Here is a 21,622-nt window from a genome sequence, read left to right as displayed (position 1 = left end):
GTAGGGAAATGGAGCCATGTTTCTAGGTAGTAAAACTAGACCTCAGGTAACTCTACCTGACACTGTAGATATACAAAAATGGAAAGAATATCTATATGCCATGTGTAGACATGGCATCTGTACCCATGTGGAATTGAAGCTCTAGTTTTCCTAATGTTAGATGTGCTCTAGAGCTGTACAGTTCCAGAGGGCTAGTGTGAGCAACTGTGAACCATGACAGGAAAGAACTCATAAAGGATAAAACTCTAATATGAGGTGAGCTTGCAAACAAGTATTTTAGTGAGGATAAGGAAATCTGTTAGCATAAAAGACATCAGACACATTAAATAGGATAATTTACATCTGAGGAAATACAATTAAGAGCACAGTAAAAATAACTTCTAATGATTAGGAACTTCAAATGAAGTGATAACTTGCTATGAGTGAGTAAATAAAAATAGGTACAATGAAAAGGCCCATTTCCAAATCTTTTTTGTTTTTATTTTTTTTTATTCTATTGGGTTGTCATTTATAAAAACATGTCATGCCTTTTCCAACAACCCAATAATTTGCCAATGGGTGTGTGCCCTTACCAGAGAGAGAGAGAGAAAGCCAACTCTCTATGGGAAATGGTCACACTGTAGTTCCCTTCTCCATATCTCCTTTCTGTTGGGATTTTGAGGTGCTTCAAGTACCTCTCTGCTGGGTCCAGGACTCAGACTGCACAATCTTCCTTGTGAGATCCAGCCATCCCAACCATGATGCCACCGGCTGGCCCCTCAAATCTTATAAATTATAAGAGTAAGTGAAATTAAACCTTTTGGGGGTCAGGAGGTTGCATAGTGGTTACTGTGTTGGACTTCCACATGGCAACCATGGTTCTAGTGACAGACCCAAGGCTTGAAACTCACACCAGGTATATATGTGTGCATACTCAAAATCCTGAAAGGAGAATAGAGAAGGGATTGCAGTGGGGCCATCACCCTTGGGGGGGATGTTTTCTTGCTTTCTGTTTCTTCTCTTTGGCGAATGCACACACCCTATAGCAAAAATATCTAATAAATAAATAAATAATAAAATATTTTGATGGATTAAATACTAAGTTGACATAACAGAATTAGTGAATCAAAAGTTTCAACTACAAATTGAAAGTTTGGATGAGCAAGTCATTTAAAACACAAAAAGATAGAGATTTAAAATATGGAAGAGAAGCTGAGACACAGAAGATAGATTGAATTAAAAGGTCCAGAAAGTAAGAATAATAACTATTAAGGAAGTGAAATTTATTAAAGGTAGAAAAGTGAAAAGTTTAAATTTGGAGAACAGTATGTTTCTTTAATTCAAAAAGCCCACCAGCCCCAAGGAAAGAAATATATATCATTTTTTAGAAATTATTAAAAAAAGAGAACACTTTACCTATAAAGAAATGGCACTTGGATTATCAGTGCATTTATTAAAAATTATACTTGATGCTTGTGTACAGTGAAGTTATATCCATAGTAAGGAAATGAATCCCAAGGAGACATAATTTCCATTTATAAAAGATTGCTTTTGCTACTCTCAATTTTGGAGAGTTGTTAACCTAACATTTATTTAGACTTTATAAACTAAACAAGTGTACTAGTATACATTTCCATTGGGTAGATATGTGTTCCCTGCTGAAATAACATAATTTAACTTCTAAAGCATAACTAGAATTTAGGAAGTCTTCTAAGTAAATGATAAAAATTTGGTTAATACTTAGCACTTTTTATGGTACTTGATTTACAGACATTTAGTTGAGGTAAAAAGGAAGAAAGGCAGATGTTTAGATATGTTTTAACATATATAAACAATTTTTTGTGATAGTATATTTGTTCATCCAGTGTCAGTGTCTGTAGTAACATCAAATAACTGAGACTTTATCTTCATTATTGTGTAAAACATCCAGAGTTTCCAAAAAGAAAAAATAGATTCAGTCTATCACTTAAGAAGCTTATTTAGGTATTTAAGGAAAAATACATGTTCATGGAAAAATAACTAAGGTTTTTTGTTTGTTTGTTTTTGCTTTTTTTTTTTTTTCGGAGAGGTTTTTGCTATAGGGTGTGTGCGCTTGCCAGACAGACAGAGACAGAAAGCGATAAATCATCTCCGGGGGGGTGGCCACGCCGCAATACCTTCTCCTCCATTCTCCTCTCAGGATCTTGGGCACGCAGGCACACACGCCCAGCGTGAGTTTAAGTCACCGGGTCTGGGACGCGAACTGTGGTCGAATACATAGGAGTCCAGCGATATAGCCATTACGCTAACTGCTGGTCCCTGAAAAATAACTAAGCTTTTTTTGGGGAAAGGTTTTCGCTATAGGGTGCATGCACTCGCCAGACAGAGACAGAAAGCGAGCAATCACCCCCCAGGGGGGTGGTCACACCGCAATCCCTTCTCCTCCATTCTCCTCTCAGGATCTTGGGCACGCAGGCACACACGCCCAGCGTGAGTTTAAGTCACCGGGTCTGGGACGCGAACTGTGGTCGAATACATAGGAGTCCAGCGATATAGCCATTACGCTAACTGCTGGTCCCTGAAAAATAACTAAGCTTTTTTTGGGGAAAGGTTTTCGCTATAGGGTGCATGCACTCGCCAGACAGAGACAGAAAGCGAGAAATCACCCCCCAGGGGGGTGGTCACACCGCAATCCCTTCTCCTCCATTCTCCTCTCAGGATCTTGGGCACGCAGGCACACACGCCCGGCGTGAGTTTAAGTCACCGGGTCTGGGACGCGAACTGTGGTCGAATACATGGGAGTCCAGCGATATAGCCATTACGCTAACTGCTGGTTCCCAAAAATAACTAAACTTTTTAAGGAATAGTCACAAAACAAATTTATGATTAGCTCCTGCTGTCCTTAGTGAGAAAAGTTCTCCTATCCATGGTAGAAAACTGAAATCTAATGACTCTTAAACTCTTAAACTTTTCAGTGAGCAATTGCTTTTTGATCTCTTACAATAGTAAAGCTTCCATCTTCTATTCCCTTCTCCCAGTGAGAGGCTACTGCAGTTGGCCAACTTATCAAGGGCCAAGAGATCAGAGGCACCTTTCCTCTCTTTCTTGCTCACCTCTACCCTAACTCCACAGCTACTGGTTCTCACCCTTCTGGAATCTGGAGGAGTAAGAGAAAAGAAAGGGGAATGGAAGTATTCCTACTTGACTGATACTATCAAAAGCTTAGTATTCTCTGGTCTTAAAAGGTATTTAAAGCCGACTTTCTCTTGTACAATATTTTCATGGTGTCTTTGGAGATCCCTCTGTTGTTGCACATCTTACCTGCTATTCTGTCTGGATTAGTGAGTCCTTAACCTCTCATCAGCCTCTAGGATTATAGAAATAACCTTCAGATTTTCAGCTGGCTGTGCTCCATTCTAATGTAACCCTCCATTATAGTTTTCCCACTCAAATTTCCCAAATGGTTAAGAAATTCTCACAATTTTTTTTTGGTCTAGTTAATGTCTAGGAGTTTTGACTGATTGTCATGCAAGAATATCTTGAGTGGGAGTTAAATATCCATCATGTCCCCTTAGTTGTAGGGAACATACATCAGTCTCTCCAGGTTTTATGAAATTTCTTCTCTCTTAATTTGATACAAAGGAAGGAGTATACCCTCTGAGGTTTCCAGTTTAACTGTATTCAACTTGCAGCCTACTTATTTATTTATTAGTCTAGTACTGGAAGAAGGTAGGAGTTTCTTGGTTTAGAGACAAAGGACTTTATTATTAGTCCTAGCACAGCAAATAACAAAAACATCAAGTTTACATCAATTCTCTTGGACCCCAAGTCTCATGGGGACGGTAAGGGTTAGCTGAATACTTGCACATGTATTGCCGGAGAGGAACATGGAGCTTGGGGAATCTACTTTATAATAAGCAGTGAGCAAGCTTGCTCTTTGTCCCAGCGGCAACAGAGATAATACTATTGTAATGTTGTTTTGATTGTTTTGTTTTATTTTTACTATTCTGATTTTGTTCAACAAAAGTTGAAAATGATGTGGAAAGAAAGAAAATCAGTGTTGCTTCATCTTACCAACAAGCCTTCTTATTAGTGGGATAGTTTTTCTTAGATGGAACTGTCTGAGGCAATAAAGTGAGAGGATAAAGGATGTTTCTTGCTTTCTGTTAAAATGACTAATAACTATAATTGATACAGTCTTCCTTTTTAACATAAAGGTTTTCTTATAGTTTAACTAAGAATGTGCCTTATGCCTAACGTTCTTTTAATTTTGGTACTTGAAAATATTTATTTTTAATTACAGTAGGTGAAAATAATTGCAACAATCTTTCTCTGATCCCACAAGATAATACTGTGGATATTTTTTTATTATCACTTTGAAATAGAAAGAATTATGGAATAAACTTTTTAAAAATACACTATGTGTATTTTTATCTAATAAAATTTCCTTTATCTAATAAAATTTATGCCTAAATTGAGTTGTAAAAATGTTTTATAATTCTCTTTTTCTTTTTTTTTTTTTGGAAAGACTTTCACTATAGGGCGCCTGTGCTCGCCAGGCAGACAGAGAGACAGAGAGACAGAAAGTGAGAAATCACCCCCCCGGGGGGATGGCCATCCCCCAGTCCCTTCTCCTCCATTCTCTTCTCGGGATCTTGTGCACACACGCACACACGCCCAGCGTTAGTTTTAAGCTACCGGGTCCGGGATGCGAACCACGGTCGACTACGTGGGAGTCCAGCGACATAGCCATTACGCTAACTGCTGGTTCCCAATATAATTCTCTCATTTTTTAAGACAAGGTCTCTCGGTGTCACAGTCCTTCTCTCTTAGTCTCCCAGATGGGAATGCAGGCACGCACCACCAGGCCCAACTCTGTCAGAGGATTGTGCTATATTGCCCAGGCCAACATTGAGCTGAGGATACTTCTGCATCAGTTTCCCTGAGTTGCCAGCATTATAGGCACATGCCACTGCACTCACTATTAGGTTGAACCAGAAATTGAACTTGTGTCTCCCATGTGGTCCTGGCCTGCAGAGAACAGTATCTTAGGAATGCATGCCACTATTGCTGGGCCTCATTATTTTTTAAAACTGGGTCCAATAGGAACAAATGTTTAGGTTATACAAACTGCTTATTTAAAAAAAATAGAAACTTGTTAGTAGGTTAGTGTACAGTCAGCTAACTATTTCATAACACCTTGTCCATCTTTTCTTAATAAAGAATGCTTGGAATCTTTCCAACATAAAGGAAGTAAGGAAGTAAGTTTTTGTTTTGTTTTGTTTTAAAGGTTTTTGTTATAGGGCACATGCGATAGCCAGAAAGACAAGAGAGAGAGTATGGACATGCCATGATCCCCTTCCTCCAGTTCTCTAGCACATGGGATCATAGGCACTAGTACATGCATTCAGCATGTTCTAGATGGACTGGGCTAAGAATTGAACCACAGTCACTACGTTGGATTCAGCTTCTCTTGAGCACTGCGTTACTGCTATGCCACAGAGCCAACCCCACTTTCGGCAAGCTTTGTAATCTTTTTACCTGTTTCCTTACCTCTGAAGTGGGGATAATTAGAGTACTATCTCGTGTGCTTTTGTTGAAAACTGAATTAGATAATCCACATAACAGTAAGTGGTAGAGCATGTTTTACATTGCTAGTACTCAATAAGTAGTTATTAGACAAATTTTAATGATGCTTTTATATTGGTGTTTGACACAGTTGTCAAACTGTCCTGCAAGTTCTCTTTGAATGATTATTAGAATATGTTACTAGTGTCAGCCTAAGGTTGCCAAGTGCATTATCAAAGCATTTTCAGCATTGAATTATAATCTAAAACTGTGTTGCCTGCATTTGGCAAAGAATATGTTTTTGTTATGGGACTATCTCTTTAGACAAAGAGATTGTATTCTGATGTTTCAGTTCATTGTTCAAAGCATCATTAACAGATACTATAGTTATTTATTTGCAGAGGTGTTGTCCAGTAGCTCATTCCTCTTTTCAGTACAAGACAGGAGACCATTCCATACCCTTATTGACATACCAGCATGATTCCCTTTTTTCTCCCTGTTTCCCACCAGGCACCTTAGAACCTCATTACAGCCTTTGGGCATGTCATTTCTCTCCCCCCTGGTAGCTGAGCTACACAATCTTACCTCATTTGAGCCAGGTTCCTGCAACCTACAGAGAGTTCCAGTTGCTTGATGCCTTTTCTGCTGGTTGTCAGTGTATATTTCCCTCATGAAAGTAATGGTGAGCACAATTTCTTGTGCTCTTTTACTAAGTTTCTGCTCAAGTCTTGCCTGCTCTTTAAATAGTTTTTTTTTTTTATCCCCATTGTTTTTTAGGAGTTCTTTATAAACTCTGTATACAAGTACTTTGTGGAATATATGTTGTGAATTTCCCTAATGTATGGTCTACCTTTTCACTTATTTATGGTATTTCTGCTTTATTTTTTGAAAGATAAAGAAAATCTATTTTTGATTCCTATTAGGTAGAATTTTAGCTGGTGGTCACCATATTGTAAATGGCACTTCCCTAAAGGACACCCTGCATGGATTGAAAACCCACAGCCCTTCTCAGTGGGTGCAGCCCTGCTAGTATAATATTGTATGGGCCCCGCACAGAAGTAGTGCAACACTGTGGTATTGAAGCGTGTAGAAGATTGGAATTTGGTTACCTGGTTTACGTATACATGCTGGTATGTGTACCTGTGATTCTGGCTGGCTGAATGGGATTGTGGAGTGAGACCTAGTTCTCAGTGCTTGTTTTTCTTTCTCTGTCTTGTCCTATAAACTTAACTTTTTAAAAAGTTTTTTTAAAGCTTATTTATTTTATTCATGATAGAGAGTAGTATGGTAGAGGGGGAAATACCTATGACAGGGTCACTTTGCAATTCCTTTTCCCCAGCCTCCAGCTTGTTAGGATCTTGGGCACTTGTACACCTCCAGTGTCTTTCAGTTCAGCTGGGCCAGATATCTGAACCTACACTGGGCCATGTGGTTCTAGAGCTTGGTTTGGCCTGGATTTTAGGCCCCATACATACCCTCTTAGTCTCATGCCTGATACTTGTTCAGTACTCAGACTGCACAACAGAAAATAACAGCCTAGGGCAGGTTGTTTTTAAATGTTCAAAGTTTATGACTGTTGAATATAAACTACTATTTATGCTTCAGGTATACATTGCATTTTCTCTTTTCAAAAGACTGTTCCTGTTAAATTGGAGAAACAGACCTCCAGAATTAATTCCCCGGTCTTGAGTGGGTTATGTCTTAAAAATTTGATTATAAGTTAGGTGTCTGATACCCAGGATATATCTTCCCCACTGAGACATTGGTTAGTGAACTGTTGGTTATATCAACCACCCTGTGATAGTGAGATAGTCCCTTACCATTGCGTGCAGCAGTTTTTTTTTTATAGAAAATAAAATTTATAGGTCTGTCTTAGGATAACAGTGACATACTATCCATCCTATCACAACAGCAGAAATAACAATTGATGGCATTCCGAACTACCTCATACTTACTCATTGGTGCCAGTGGATAATAAGGATTAACCTGAGGGAATGCCAGGTCACTTGGTAGTGATAATCTATATAATGCCTCCTAGTTCTAGGCTAATTCCCCAATTTTTTCTCCTCTTCCAAAAGCACCAGAATCCTGTTTCACTTACCACTGCTACTACTTAGTTCTTTTTAAGTTATAATTTCTCATTTTCCTAGCCTACTATAGAATAGAATTTCTTCTGAGAAGTATTTCTCTTGCCTTCAGTCCATGGGGAAAAAATGTTTGGTCTTTTGAGGCTAAGAGTTGAGTTTTGTTTTATTTTGGTTTTGGATGTTAATAATGCAGGGAGAAGGCAAACAGGACAAAAATAGCAAATAAATGAGGTAAATTAAAAAGAAAAAAAAAAGTATTCCTGGACTTAGATTTTTAAGTGGGGCCAGTTCCTGTTTTTTATTTTTTTTAATTTTTTTTTTTTTGAGAGGTTTTTGCTATAGGGCACATACGTTCACCAGAAAGACAGAGACAGAGAGGCAGAAAGCAAGAAGTCACCCCCCAGGGGGGATGGCCACGCCACAATCCCTTCTCCTCTATTCTCCTCTTGGGATCTTGGGCACGCACACACACGCACCTGGCCTGAGTTTAAGTCACCGGGCCCAGGACTCGAACCACAGTCGACTACATGGGAGTCCATTGACATAGCCTTTATGCCAACTGCTGGTCCCCCTTATTTTATCTAATTCCACAAATATTTTAATCTTTCTTTTATAACTATTTATGCTGTTTCTTCTCAGAGCAATTATTGCATCTTCTTTGTGACCCAGGGTCACTTATTCTCTAATTTATATAACCTTGGACCTAATGTCTTGGGGGGGCCTCATTTATGTTTAAAGAAGACTCCTTTTCTTCATTTTTTTTTAAGGCCACAGATTAGCTAATGAATGTTTAAAAAAATAAAGTATGCTTTATCTATAGTTTTAGTTTTAAAAATCCATAGTCATTGTAACTTCATATTCCCTTTTTAAAGGAAAGTTATGTTGGGCATTTAATCATTGCTGCTAGATTGGATATGCCCACCAATTTGAGGACCAGAAGCGTGTGTGGTGTGATGAAGTGTGGGTTTAGAGAGGCTGTTTTAGAAAGATATTCAGGGCTGTGGATGAAGTGAGAGGGGAAATTATAACTTCCTTCTGCTCCTTTCTCCCAGAGATTCTTTGTATTTGTTCTCCACTATTACTGAGGTTAGGGAGAAGAGGTGGCTTCTGATAGTCATGAAGACTCTTTGACATCAAAGGCTGAAAAGAGAAGGGAAATTCTAAGTAGTGATTGTGAAAGGTGGGAGTATTTGGAACTGCCATGTGCTGTAGGTCTGCCATTCCTCTGAACGTACTGTAACACTCTTATATATTGAGGCAAAAGAAGACTTTATGGTGAAGGAGCCTTGCTTCTATTTCATCAACTTCTGATTAGATTTTGTAATGTTCCAAGCATATATATATTTAGGAAGATGGATTTCCCTTTACCATAATTCATACTGAACTTTAAATAAAGAGCGTAAATGTTATAATCCAAAGGTAAACAGAATCGTGGGGGAAAAAAACTGTTAAGGTCACACTGTTTAAATTGGTATTTCAAGCAAAGTAAGGTTTATGATATGATGTATGCTTTTTCTTTTAAAAGAGTTTGTTAAACCTGTTTACAACAAAACTTTTCTGTTTTTATTTTTATGAGTTAGAAGCCTTGAAAAATAGATTGATTAGATCAATTTGAGATGATTTTTGTTTGTTTTTAATGATTATTTTAAAAATGAGTAAGTAGAAATTACCCTGATTAATCTCTAGGTATTCTGAGTTCATCTATACAAGCTCTTGGACATTTTGAAGCACCACTAAAGCATCATTAATATTCAGAAAACGCTTAATTTAATACTTCTGTCCTAATTAAATGACTTATACAATTTGAAGTTCTATTTTTTATCATAGGGAATAATATGTCTTGATTTATAATGATTACCTACTAATTTTTATTCCTTTTCTCATGAAAATTAATGTTTCCTAGAAGAAAATCATGTCATTCAATAGAGAGCTGAGAACACAAATATTTACATCATCTTATTTGTACATCTTTTAGAAGGACATGGCATGAGAGATCCATAAACTGTAAAAAAGGAAAGGAATCTAAAAATCTTAATCTAAAAGAAAATAGAAATCATTCTTTTGACAGAAGTGTTTAATTTCTTTTCATACTGTTTCTCTTCTTTTCTCCACAGATAAAAATTTATTTTCTCCACAGTTTATATATTGGGTTGTCTGAATGTTCATGATACATTTTTGCATAGAAAAACATAGAATACTTCGCAATTTTTCTGACAACCCAGTACTTTTCCCTTTGAGAGTTTATAGGCATTAATTTTAATTGTCTATTATGTTTTATTGCCATGGCTAGTCAAGGTATTTAAATTATTTCCACAATATGTTGTATTTTTGCATTATCTCTCTAAGAAATCAATATTTTTTTTACTTGATTTTATATTTACATTTGTCTATCATGTAAGAAAAATGGGCTCACTGTAGGTATTTAAGGAATAATTGTTGGTTGATTAATGTTATCATCTTTTCTACAAGAATAAATAATACCAATATATTTAATATTTAAATTTATTTAAACTTTCATAGGGCTGGCTCCATAAAACAGTGGTTAAGGGCTGTGTATAAAAGGCTAGATCCTATGTGGGAAACAGTGGTTTGAATTCTGGCCCAGCTTGAAAAGAACTTGACGGATATGTTTGTGTGAATCCAGGTTTCTGAAAAGATAAAGAGATGGAAGAAAAAGGAAGCATGACTGTGCCCCGTTGGCAGGGTTTTCTCTCTTCTCACACACACTCAGGTACATTCCTGAGTGCACGAATCCTTTGACAGTTAAAATTGAAGACAAGGGACCAGCAGTTAGCATAATGGCTATGTCTCTGGACTCCCATGTAGTTGATCATGGTTCGCATCCCGGACCTGGTGGCTTAAACTCAGTGCCGGGCACAGTGCCGGGCACATGTGCGTGTGTTTCCAGGATCTCAAGAGGAGAATGGAGGAGAAGGGATTGTGGTGTGGCCATCCCCCTTGGGGGTTGATTTCTCACTTTCTGTCTCTCTGTCTCTCTCCGTCTTTCTGGCGAGCGCACATGCCCTATACCAAAAACCTCTCTGAAAAAAAAAAAAAAAAAGATAAACAAATAACTTTCCCTAAATTGCTAATGGTTCTTTTTAAGATTCTCAGGAATTTTTTGTTTGCTCTTTGTCTAACACACTTAAAGTATATTATACATCTCTTGAAATATATAACTAATCTAATGAATTCCAGACCATATTATAGTAATGACTTTTCTGTTAAACCTTGAGTTTGACCCTTCTTAGTAAAATACACTCTCGATTATATTGTTCTTAAAAGTCATATCACACACACACACACACACACACACACACACACATATATATATGAAATAAAAGTTGTATGGATAAAGAGTAATATATACTATGGTATTAAATATTAGTAAGTTATAATACTAAATAGCTTTGATTCTCCTTCTTCATGGAATATGCAATTATGAAGTGTTTAGGCATTGATAAAACAGATCCATTTTCTTCCTACAGGTTGAGCATTCCAAATCTGAAAATCTGAAATCCAAGATGCTCTAAAATCTTAGATTTTTTGAGTGTTCACATGAGACCACAAGTGGAAAATTCCATTTCTAATCTCATATGATAAGTTGCAGTCAAAATGCTGCAATACAAAAAGACTGCATAGAATTATCATGGGACTATGTGCATAAGGTGGATAGAGAGGAATTTCAGGTTTAGACTTAGGTTCCATCCCCAAGGTATCTCATTATATAAATGCAAATAATCCAAAAGTAGGAAAAATTTGAAATCCAAAACAACATTTAAATAGCAGTACTCAGCCTATCTAAGACAGGATCTTAGAAATTAATGTGATCCTTATATTAATAAATTAGGTTTAACTTCAGTCAGTAGGCATCTGAAAATTATTTTTTGTTATACAGGTTTTTTAAAAAAACATTTCTGGTGTTATGAAGGTGAAATCTGAAATAATCTGGGGAAATTTAGTTTGTATTTAACACTATTTAAATTTGTAGAAGTGAAGCATTTGTAACATATATTCATGTCTCTTTTTCAAAGTCTTATTCAAAAAATTGGAAGAAATAAATCACCATGATGAAATTTTAACTTGAAACCTTGAGGAAAAAGGTCATTTGTCAACATCTAAAAATTGAAGAAGTAAATATTAAAAAATTGGTATTCACTTTTATTTTCTTGCTTCTCTTTCTCTCCCCTCAAAGCAGATTGCCAAACTGAGGCAGCAACTACAACGCAGTAAACAAAGTAGTCGCCACAGTAAGGAAAAAGATCGTCAGTCACCTCTCCATGGCAACCATATAACAATCAGTCACACTCAGGTAGGCTAACTTCTTGTCAAGATCGTAATTATTCCTTTTGGTTCAATATTAAGGGTGCATTCATCATTTTACGTTTTAAAAGAATAACCCAGGCCCAGCTGCAGCAGCTCCATGCTGAAGTTACACAGAGGATAGAGATTCCATTTTTGGGTCAGCTGATACTTCTGGCCAGCTGGGAAGGCTGTGGGCACACTGCAGTGAGACCCTGCTGAAGATGCTTGTCTTTCTTTTTCTTGAAAGGCAGAAATAAACAAATTTTTTAAAAAATGTAAATCTTTAGCACTGTAGAATTACTACTGTTCCTTAAAATGTTATAAGAAGATTTTTTTTTTTTTTAAGCCATATGTTTACCTTCTTTTCAGTGCAGAGAAAACAGAGTATATTGGTCTCAAGGCTAATAATGGTCTGGGCTGGAATCCTAGTTTATTCATTTACTGAACAGCTATGGGCCTTATATTATTTAATCTTTGCAAGTCTCTTAACCCATCTGTCTCTCTTTATATATTTTATCAATGAAGAAATTGAGGACTAGAGTTTTTATTTACCTCCAGAAACATGTACTAATATGTCCTATGGAGCAAAATTTGGGAAATATTTTCTAAGACCAAATTCACTTACAAATGTTGGTGAAAATGTTAGCAGAAGAAACCCAAGACATGTATCAAAACAAATTCCTTTCACAAAGATAAGGATGATTCAACATTAGGAAATGTATTAATTTAGTTTATGGAATTAGAAAGTCAAAGTAGAAAGAATTCCCTTGATTTTCTAGATGCTAAGTAACATTTGATAAAAATCCAGTATCCATTTGCAATTTTAAAATAGCAACAATAACTCTTATTAAACTAAAAAATAGGACACTTCCTAATGTGACTTACCACAAAGGTAGTGAGAACCTAACAGTAAAATATTGGCAGTATTACTGTTAAAATAAAAATCATGCCACAGATGTTTGTAATCATTGACATAATTTGTTAGTAATTTAGGGGTTCTAAATAGGGCAGTAAGAAAAAGAAGTACAACTATTCCCATATAATATGTGATTTATTTAGCAGATCAAAGCAAATACTAAAACTAATGATAAGATCACTAAAGTGAAAAATACTGACAGTACCAAGTACTGATGAGGATGTCGAACAATTAGAGTAGCCAGCCACGTAAAGCCACTTTGGTAAACAGTTTGTCATTTTCTTAGGAATTAATTGACCATTGAACTCAGAATTTCCATGCTTTGGTATCTGTTCATGTGAAATAAAAACACATTCACACAAAGACTTGTTAACAGTCTTAGAGGCGTTATTTATGATAGTAAGAAAGTGGAAATAAAAAGCCGTCAACTGGTAAATGGATAAACATCATGACATAATATCCATATGATATTAGTAAGATTCAGCAGAACAGTGTAAGGAACTACTATTGATACATGCACATATGGTTGAATCTTCAGACATCATGCTTACTGAAAGAAGTCAGTGACAAAAGGCTACATATTGTATAATTCATTGTATTAAATTCTCAAAAAGGCAACAGTATAGAAAGTGTTGGAGGTAAGGATTGACTGCAGAAGCCCTAGTAAATTTTTAGATGATAGAAAATTCTAAATGTGACTGTACTGTTATTTGGAGGACTGTGTATGTTCAACAAAGCCCAATGAACTGTATACTTAAAATGGGATTTATTTTATTGTATGACACTTATATCTCACCAAAGCTGTAAAACAAATGGATAAACCTCAGACATTGGAAATGAAAATTCATGCATGCTTTCCTTTATCTTCCATCTGATAGAATTAATGTTATTTTTATTTTTTCAAACTCATTTTCTCTATGAATCCAGTGGACTTAGACTAGTTCAATTGACTTGACTTAACAAAAACACTTAATTGTTCAGATTTACATTTTTTTTGGGGGGGGGAAGGGGCATATGATTATCTCAAAATTAATTATCTTTTTCGGGGCCAGCAGATAGTGTGATGATAATTAAGACACTGGACTCCTACATGGCCAACTGCAGTTCAAGTCCCTGATCCTGTGGCTTGAAACTCACATTGGGTGCTTATGCATGCTCAGAATCCCAGGAGATGAGTAGAGAAGAGGGGATTATGACATGGCCATCCCCCTGGGGGGTGATTTCTTGCTTTCTCTCTCTCTGTTTCTGTCTGTCTCTTTGGCGAGTGCATGCAAACCTATAGAAAAAAAATCTCCAAAAAAATTCTTTTTTTTAATTTATACTGAAATATTTGTTGGTGAAATGAAGTCTACAGTGTGCTTTAAAATATTCCAAGAACAAAAAAGGAATAGTATTTAGATTAAATAAATTGCCAAATGTTGATACTTTTGAAACTGGCTTATGCATACCTAATCATTCGTTATGCTATTCTAATTAGGTTTATGATTAGAATTTTCCATGATACAAGGGAAATGTTTGAAATATGAGATTAGATAAAATATAAAGATTTAAAAATTGAGTAGTTTTCTCTTAAACCAGCAATAATATGATCTAAAATATAATGAAGAAATAGAAAATGCCTAGAATTAAACTTAATTATGCAAATGACTTTTTTTTTTTTTTGGCCAGAGAGCACATTTGCCATAGGCAGAGAGAGAGAAGGAGAGGGAGGACAGGACAGTGCACCTCCTATGGAGAATGATCACACCATAATTCCTTTTCCATTTCTCCTTCCTTTCAGGATTTTGAGTACGCATGCACATGCTCCTGGCATGATTGGCATGATTTCAAGCCACTGAGTCTGAGACTCCAAGCATGCTGTTGGCTCAGTAAGATCCAGTTCCCTTGACCACCAGACCACGACTGGCCTGATAATCTTTATTGAGGATATGTAATATAAGGCATAAATAGAAAGCCTTAGGACATTATTGGATAGAAAGACTGTTTTCAAATAGCATTTTGCCTAAAATTAATGTACAGATTGTTTGAATTCCAGTGAAAGTTTAAGAGGAATTTTTTTTATTACTTGAAAAGATGTTTTCAAAAGCAGTGCCCATTAAAAGAGAAGAAAACTTGAAAAGAATTTCCTGCAAGATATATTGCAAAATTATAGCAATTGAAATAGAGTTATAAATAGGGATTATCAAATAGTAGCTCAAGAAAATAAAATACAAGGTTTATACAGAAATGTTGAGGCAGTTGGATTACTATGTGGCAAAAAATACTTACACCTCACCCTTACACTGTACATGAAAATAAGTCATGATAAAGTATTTAAATATGAAAACTGTAAAAGTACTGAAAGAAAAATATTCCATACTGGGGCTGGCAGGTGGCATCTCATGGTGATTAGGGGCGCTGGAATCTCACATAGTCGACTGTGGTTTGAGTCCCAGACCTAGTGGCTTGCTTTCTCACTTTCCCTCTCTTTCTCTGGTCAAGTTTAAATAAATAAATAAAGCTAAATAAAATAATTCTTTTTCTTTTTTTTGGAGAGTTTTTTTTATTTTTTTCTATAGGGCATGTGTGTCAGACAGACAGAGACAGACAGAGAGACAGAAAGCAGGAAATCACCCCCCAGGGGGGATGGCCATGCCGCAATCCCTTTCTCCTCCATTTTCTTCTCGGGATCTTGGGCACGCACGCACACGCGCCCGGCGTGAGTTTAAGGCACTGGGTCCAGGACTCAAACTGTGGTCAACTACATGGGAGTCCAGCGACATAGCCATTATGCTAACTGCTGGTCCCAATAAAATAATTCTTAAAAAAAATTCCCATACTGTAGAAACACAAAAGTATGAAGAGTTAGATGTTCACTATGAAGAAAGCTCACACATAAGTAAAAGGTAAAGGACATTTAAGGGCAATAGTTCACAGATAGCAGGAGCACAGCATTGAGTATGGGAAATATTCTTAATTTGCTAACTAGTTAGAGTAGCAATTCACCTCATTATGAATCATATATCAACTCTTAATCCTTCCATGTAAGCTAGAGATCCAAAATTGTTTTAATTTTTACCTCTTTTTAATGTTTATTTTTTTTTATTCCCTCCCTTTTGTGTAAGTTCCTTGAGCATCAAATGCTTGTCTTACCTTTTTTGGTATATTTTTTTGGTATAACAACTATCAGTTTCGAGAACTCCTGGAAAGGAATTTAAAAACAGCCTTAGAGTCGTTAAGTGAATTTTGTTGAACTTAACATAGTATCATTGCCACATTACTTACTAAATTTTCTTTTCTTTTTAACTGATGGTAGAGAACATATGTAGAGAGAGAGAGGCACCCTTGATAGGAGCCGGTCGTACTGCAATCCCCTTTTTCTAACTTGTCAGAATTTTGGGTGTGCGCACACGTGCCCAGTTCATTTTAGGTAGACTGGGTGGGAGACCTGAACTGTGGTTTGCCATGTGGCTTCCAGCACTGCAGTCCACTTCACTACAGACCCATAGTACCTGGCTGTGCCCCAATAGGTTTTTTTAAATGGCTGACAAAATGGAAATGAAAAATACTTAGGTAATTTTCACTATATGGAAAACAAATCTTTCAACACACACACAGAACTATACAGTGAAGTCAAGTGATACATTTAACTTATGTGATTTCAGCTACGCTTTTCCAATTAAACACAAAAAGAAAAAAAATAAGTGCAGAAGATGCTGGCTGTTTTTCTACCAAGTAAACGTATACATTATACAGTTATACCTTTCTGTTTCATAGAGGGAGTTTCAAAGATTATGTTGACTCTTACGTAATTTTTTTCTTACTTCTTTACTTTAAAACTTAAGTTTCTATATATGGATCAGAATTCTTACTGTCTTTAAAACGTCAAAAATAACCGTGTATATTAAGTTTTGATTTTAAGATTTGCGATGCTTTTTAGTTCTTGGTTGCCTTAACCACAGATAATTTGATACCACTTTATTTTCTATCTCGTAGGCTACTGGATCAAGGTCAGTCCCTATGCCACTGTCAAATATATCAGTGCCAAAATCATCTATTTCACGTGTGCCCTGCAATGTAGAAGGAATAAGTCCCGAATTAGAAAAGGTATTCATTAAAGAAAATAATGGGAAGGAAGAAGTGTCCAAGGTAAGGTTACATGGGATATTTAAATTCCTTTTTTCTTTCATATTGCAAACTGTTTCCAAAGTACTTTTTTTGGTAACAACTTTATTGAGATACAATTCACATACCATACAATTTACCCATGTAGTGCACAATTTGATCATTTTTAGCATGGCCACAGAGTTGTGCAAACATAATTTTACAGCATGTTCATCACCTACAAAAGAAACTTTTTACCTTTGGTAGTCATCCCTGATTTCCCTCTAGCACCCCCAGCCCTACATAACCACTAATTTACTTTGTATCTATGAATTTTCATGTTCTAGACATTTCATATGAATGGATTCTGCATTATGTCACCTTTTGTTACTTTTTTCACTTAGCATAGTATTTTTAAGGTTCATCTCTTTGTAGCCTGTATCAACTTTTCTTTTATTGCCAAATAACTCTCAGTTGTATGGATTTTATGTATCCAGTCATCACTTGAAGGACATTTGGGTTGTTTGTACTTTTTAGCCATTGTGAATAATGCTGCTATGAACATTCATATGTAAATTTTTGTGTGAATATAATGTTAATTTTGCTTGCTTTATATACCTGCTGATGTCTTTATGTTTACCTTTTGAAGAACTACCAGACTGTTTTTCATAGTATTTTTTTAGGAACTTCCAGAGTATTTTCCAAAGTTGCTGTGCCGTTTTATAGTCCTACCAGCATTGTGTGAAGGTTTTAATTTTTCTATACCCTTGTAAACACTTGTACTCATCTGTGTTTTTCTTATAGCCATCCAGTGGGTATAAAGTGATACCTAATTATATTGATGTTTCACATTTCCTGATGGCCAGTTTTATTAAGGATCTTTTCATATGCTATTGGTCATATGTAAATCTTTGAAGAAAGGTTTATTTATTAGGTTGTCTGGAAAGTCATGGCTTATTTTTCCATGCAGAAATATGTCTGGGGATCAGCATATGGCATAATGGGTACATGACTGGACTCCCACATAGTTGGCTGTGATTTGAGTCCCAGACCCAGCAGCTTAAAACTCATGCCTGTGCCTGTGCATGTGTGCCCAAAATCCCGAGGAGAAGAATGGAGAAGAAGGGATTGCAGCATGGCCATCCCCTCTGAGGGACGATTTCTCACCTTCTGTCTCTCTGGCGAGCATACGTGCCCTATAGCAAAAATCTCTATCCAAAAAAGAAAATTATGTTGATGTCTTTCCTGACTATTGAATATATTCTTTGCCCAATTTAAAAGTTGGGCTGTCACTTGAAAGATACTATATCCCATTTAGCTAATTTATCTTTTCACTTTCTTGATATTCTTTGAAGAACATTTAAATTTTGATGTTTAGTTTACATTGTAGTTTGTTGCTTGAGTTTTTCACGTTGTAACTAAGGAACCATTGCCTAATCCAAAGTCACAATAATTAGTTTTCTTCTATAAATTTTTAGTTTCTCTTACATTTAAGTCTTTGATCCATTATTTAATTAATGAAAAATACTTTGTAAATTACCTCAGGTCCAGAAAAAAATATCTGGATACTACTGCATATGAACTTGTATTTCACTACATTTTAAAAGATACACTCAACTGAATATGCCACTATGTAACTTTTGGCTTAATTATTTCTCTCAATTTTTAAGGGGGGGGCACTAAAATATGATTTAATATGTATATCAGATGTGTATCTAATTCCTTCCAATAGTGTTTATTTTATTATTTTTTTCCATAGAGCACATGTACTTGCCAAAGAGAAAGTGAAAAATCAGCCCCCTGGGTGGATGACCATACCACAATCCCTTCTATTCAGTCTCCTCTCAGGATTTGGGGGGTTCATACTCACATACACTCAAGCTGCTGCATCCAGGACTCAAAAATTTTCTTCCAACCCTTAATTATTTTTAGTAGATATGAGCTTTATTTGTGGTTTCTTGTGTATCTTTCCCAGTATGTGTGTGTGTGTGTGTGTGTGTGTCTGTATGTGTGTTCACAAGCTAGTCTATAGTAAATCATTGTGTGAATGTACCATAATTTTAAATCCTTTATTGATGGACATTTAGATTGCTTTAAGTTTTTGTTATCACAAGCAGTGCTTTAGAAACCTTGTGTACTCTTTCTAAAAATTTTCTGTAAGTGAAATTGCAAGTTCAAAACATTCATACATTTAAATTTTTTCAATTTTTGAGAGAGTGTTCTTGCTATAGGGCATGTGTGCTTACCAGAGAGCCAGAGACTGAGAGACAGAAATCAAGAAATCACCCTCCAGGGGGATGGCTATGCCATAATACCATCTCCTCCATTCTCCTCTCTAGATTTTGTGCACACATGCACCCAGTGTCAGTTTCAAGCCACCGGGTCTGGGACTTGAACTATGGTTGAATATGTGGGAGTCCACCAAAATAATCATTACACCATCTACTGGTCCTATATTTAAAATTTTTGATGAGTAGTAATATAAGGAATTGAAATTTATCTAATTTTTGGAGGATGAGATCATCATGCACATGTTTACTGATATCTTTTTTTTTTTTTTTGAGGGAGATTTTTTTGTTATGGGGGGGTGAAATATGCTCGCCAGAGAAACAGGAAGCAAGGAATCACCCCCTAGGGAGATGGTTGTGCTGCAATCCTTCTTCTCCATTCCCCTCTTGGAATTTTGTGTACACACACACCATCCCCGGTGTGATTTTTAAGCTGCCGGCTTCAGAACTTGAACCGTGGTTGACTACGTGGGAGGCCAACAATCTAACCATTATGCCATCTGCAGGTTCCTATTTATTGATTTTTTTAAGAAAGTCAAAGCAAAACTATACCAAAATATAAAGCTTACTAAGATAGTCCTTGTAAATAAATCATCTTAATAATAGCCATTCCAGATTTATTCTGGGATAATATACAGACTTATAATTAAGATATTAATTTTTTGAAATTTTAGATTTATGATTAAGTGTACCTTAAATTTTTATAAATCAAAGTGTCACCATGAATCTATTTAAAAAAAAATTTTCATGTTTATTATATTGATATTCCAAGCCTTTATATTTCTCACTGTTATTTTGTATGAATATATAGATCTGTTTTGTTACTGTAATCATTCTACCTCACAACAAAACAAAAATAATTAAAGAAATTGGTGTATATTATCCACTATAGATTAAGAAATGAAAATAAAGAGAAATTGTATTTATCAAATAGCATGTAAGGAAAGGTAACACAATCTTTTTTTAGCTACAAATTGATAAATTTTTAAACTGATAACCAATATTAACAATTTTATTAAAGTAATATTTTCTTAGAATTTTGCTAAATTAGTATTCTTTCATTTTATTTCTAATTGGCAAAGATTTGCTCTTTTTGTTTATAAAATAAACTATTTAAATAATTGAGAAGTCTATTTACAATAGAGTAGTCATTTTCAGGTTATGAAGTTGTTTTGAGTTTTGATTTATTGGCACTATATACAATAAATAAAGTTTTTATTTTGGTAGTCACAGGTTCCAGCTTTAACTTGTTTCCTACATAAATATTGATACATTTTTAATCTTGGCAGTTTAAGACTTCTTCCATGTCCTCTCTGACACTGTTTCTGAAATCTCTAAAATGTCAAAGCTCAGAGTAGAAGCAAGGGACACATTCAATAGTGAAAATCAATAGTAAATAAACAGTACATTGGCTCTTTTTCTTAGCTTTGAAATCCTTTCTGTATAATAAATGGAACAATTTTTAATTACTTGAGAAAGATTTTAATATGTGGAATGTTACGTGTTGACTTCACTTTGTTAGCACACAAATGAGGAAATTTGGATAGGACCTATTTTGTAGTAGGAGTAGAAAGAGGCCCTTGCAACAAGAGCTGTGAGGTCACTTAATTTAAGTCCTGTGCCACCAGTAGCTCTGATCTCTAGGCTTTTTATTTATGAAAATAAGACATTTTGAACTAATGACTGTGAGGTGTCTGCAAGTCCAGAATATATGATTCTGTGATCATGCTTTCCTGTTTGTGTATAGCCACTTAGAACAAGCAAAGTTACAAGTACTTCTAACTAGTTAGATACCAAATTATTACGATTGTTCTGAATTGTGTTAATATTCTCCATTGGGGCCACCAAGTGACATGATGTTTAAGATGGCTGGATTCCTACTTGGCTGTCTGTGGTTGAGTCCTAGATCTGATGGCTTGAAAATAACACCAGGAGCGTGTGTGTGTGTGTGCGTGTGTGTGTGCGCGCGCGCGCATGCTCAAAGTCCCAAGAGGAGAATGGAGGAAAGAGGCTTGCAGCACGGCCATCCCACTGGGGGAGGAGGGTGATTTCTCACTTTCTGTCTGTCTCTCTTTTTGCTGGCAAGCACACAAGCCCTATGACAAAAACCTAAAAAATAAATAAATAAAAATTTCTCTATCGAGTACTAATAGAAAACCTCTTCACAAGAAAGGGTAATTTGCAAAGGAAATAGGAAGTATGATTATGGTCCTGGCCTCTAAAAAATTTAAATAGGAAAGAATGAACAAACAGAAAACTCTTTACGTTGTGAATGACTTTCACTTTTTCTTACTAGCAGTTAAAAGTGATTTTTTTTTTTAGCAGTTCAGCAAATTCATTCAGCAAATGTTTATTGAATGTCCTCTGTATGTGAGTCACAGTATTAGACATTAGTGCTGCAGTATTTGAACTCTTGT

The 21,622-nt window shown here is 35.8% G+C and overlaps 1 protein-coding gene across 3 annotated transcripts in view; it reads left to right on the top strand.

Annotated features, from left to right (window-relative positions):
* GLCCI1 (glucocorticoid induced 1) overlaps positions 1–21,622 on the top strand; it is a 119,778-nt gene that overhangs the window by 77,525 nt on the left and 20,631 nt on the right. For 2 of the 3 annotated variants that reach the window (XM_027769144.1, XM_014585056.2), the window contains exons 4-5: positions 11,809–11,925; positions 16,810–16,962. In XM_027769144.1, coding sequence (XP_027624945.1) covers positions 11,809–11,925; positions 16,810–16,962 — 270 coding nt within the window. The remainder of the gene's footprint in view (positions 1–11,808; positions 11,926–16,809; positions 16,963–21,622) is intronic. The other variant, XM_014585057.2, reaches the window with a different exon arrangement.

The sequence above is a fragment of the Tupaia chinensis genome, unplaced genomic scaffold, assembly GCF_000334495.1.
Source record: "Tupaia chinensis unplaced genomic scaffold, TupChi_1.0 Scaffold148792_1, whole genome shotgun sequence".
NCBI classification, from domain to species: Eukaryota; Metazoa; Chordata; class Mammalia; order Scandentia; family Tupaiidae; genus Tupaia; species Tupaia belangeri.
Note: the sequence above shows the minus strand (reverse complement) of the source record. Positions and strands in the feature narration are given on the sequence as shown.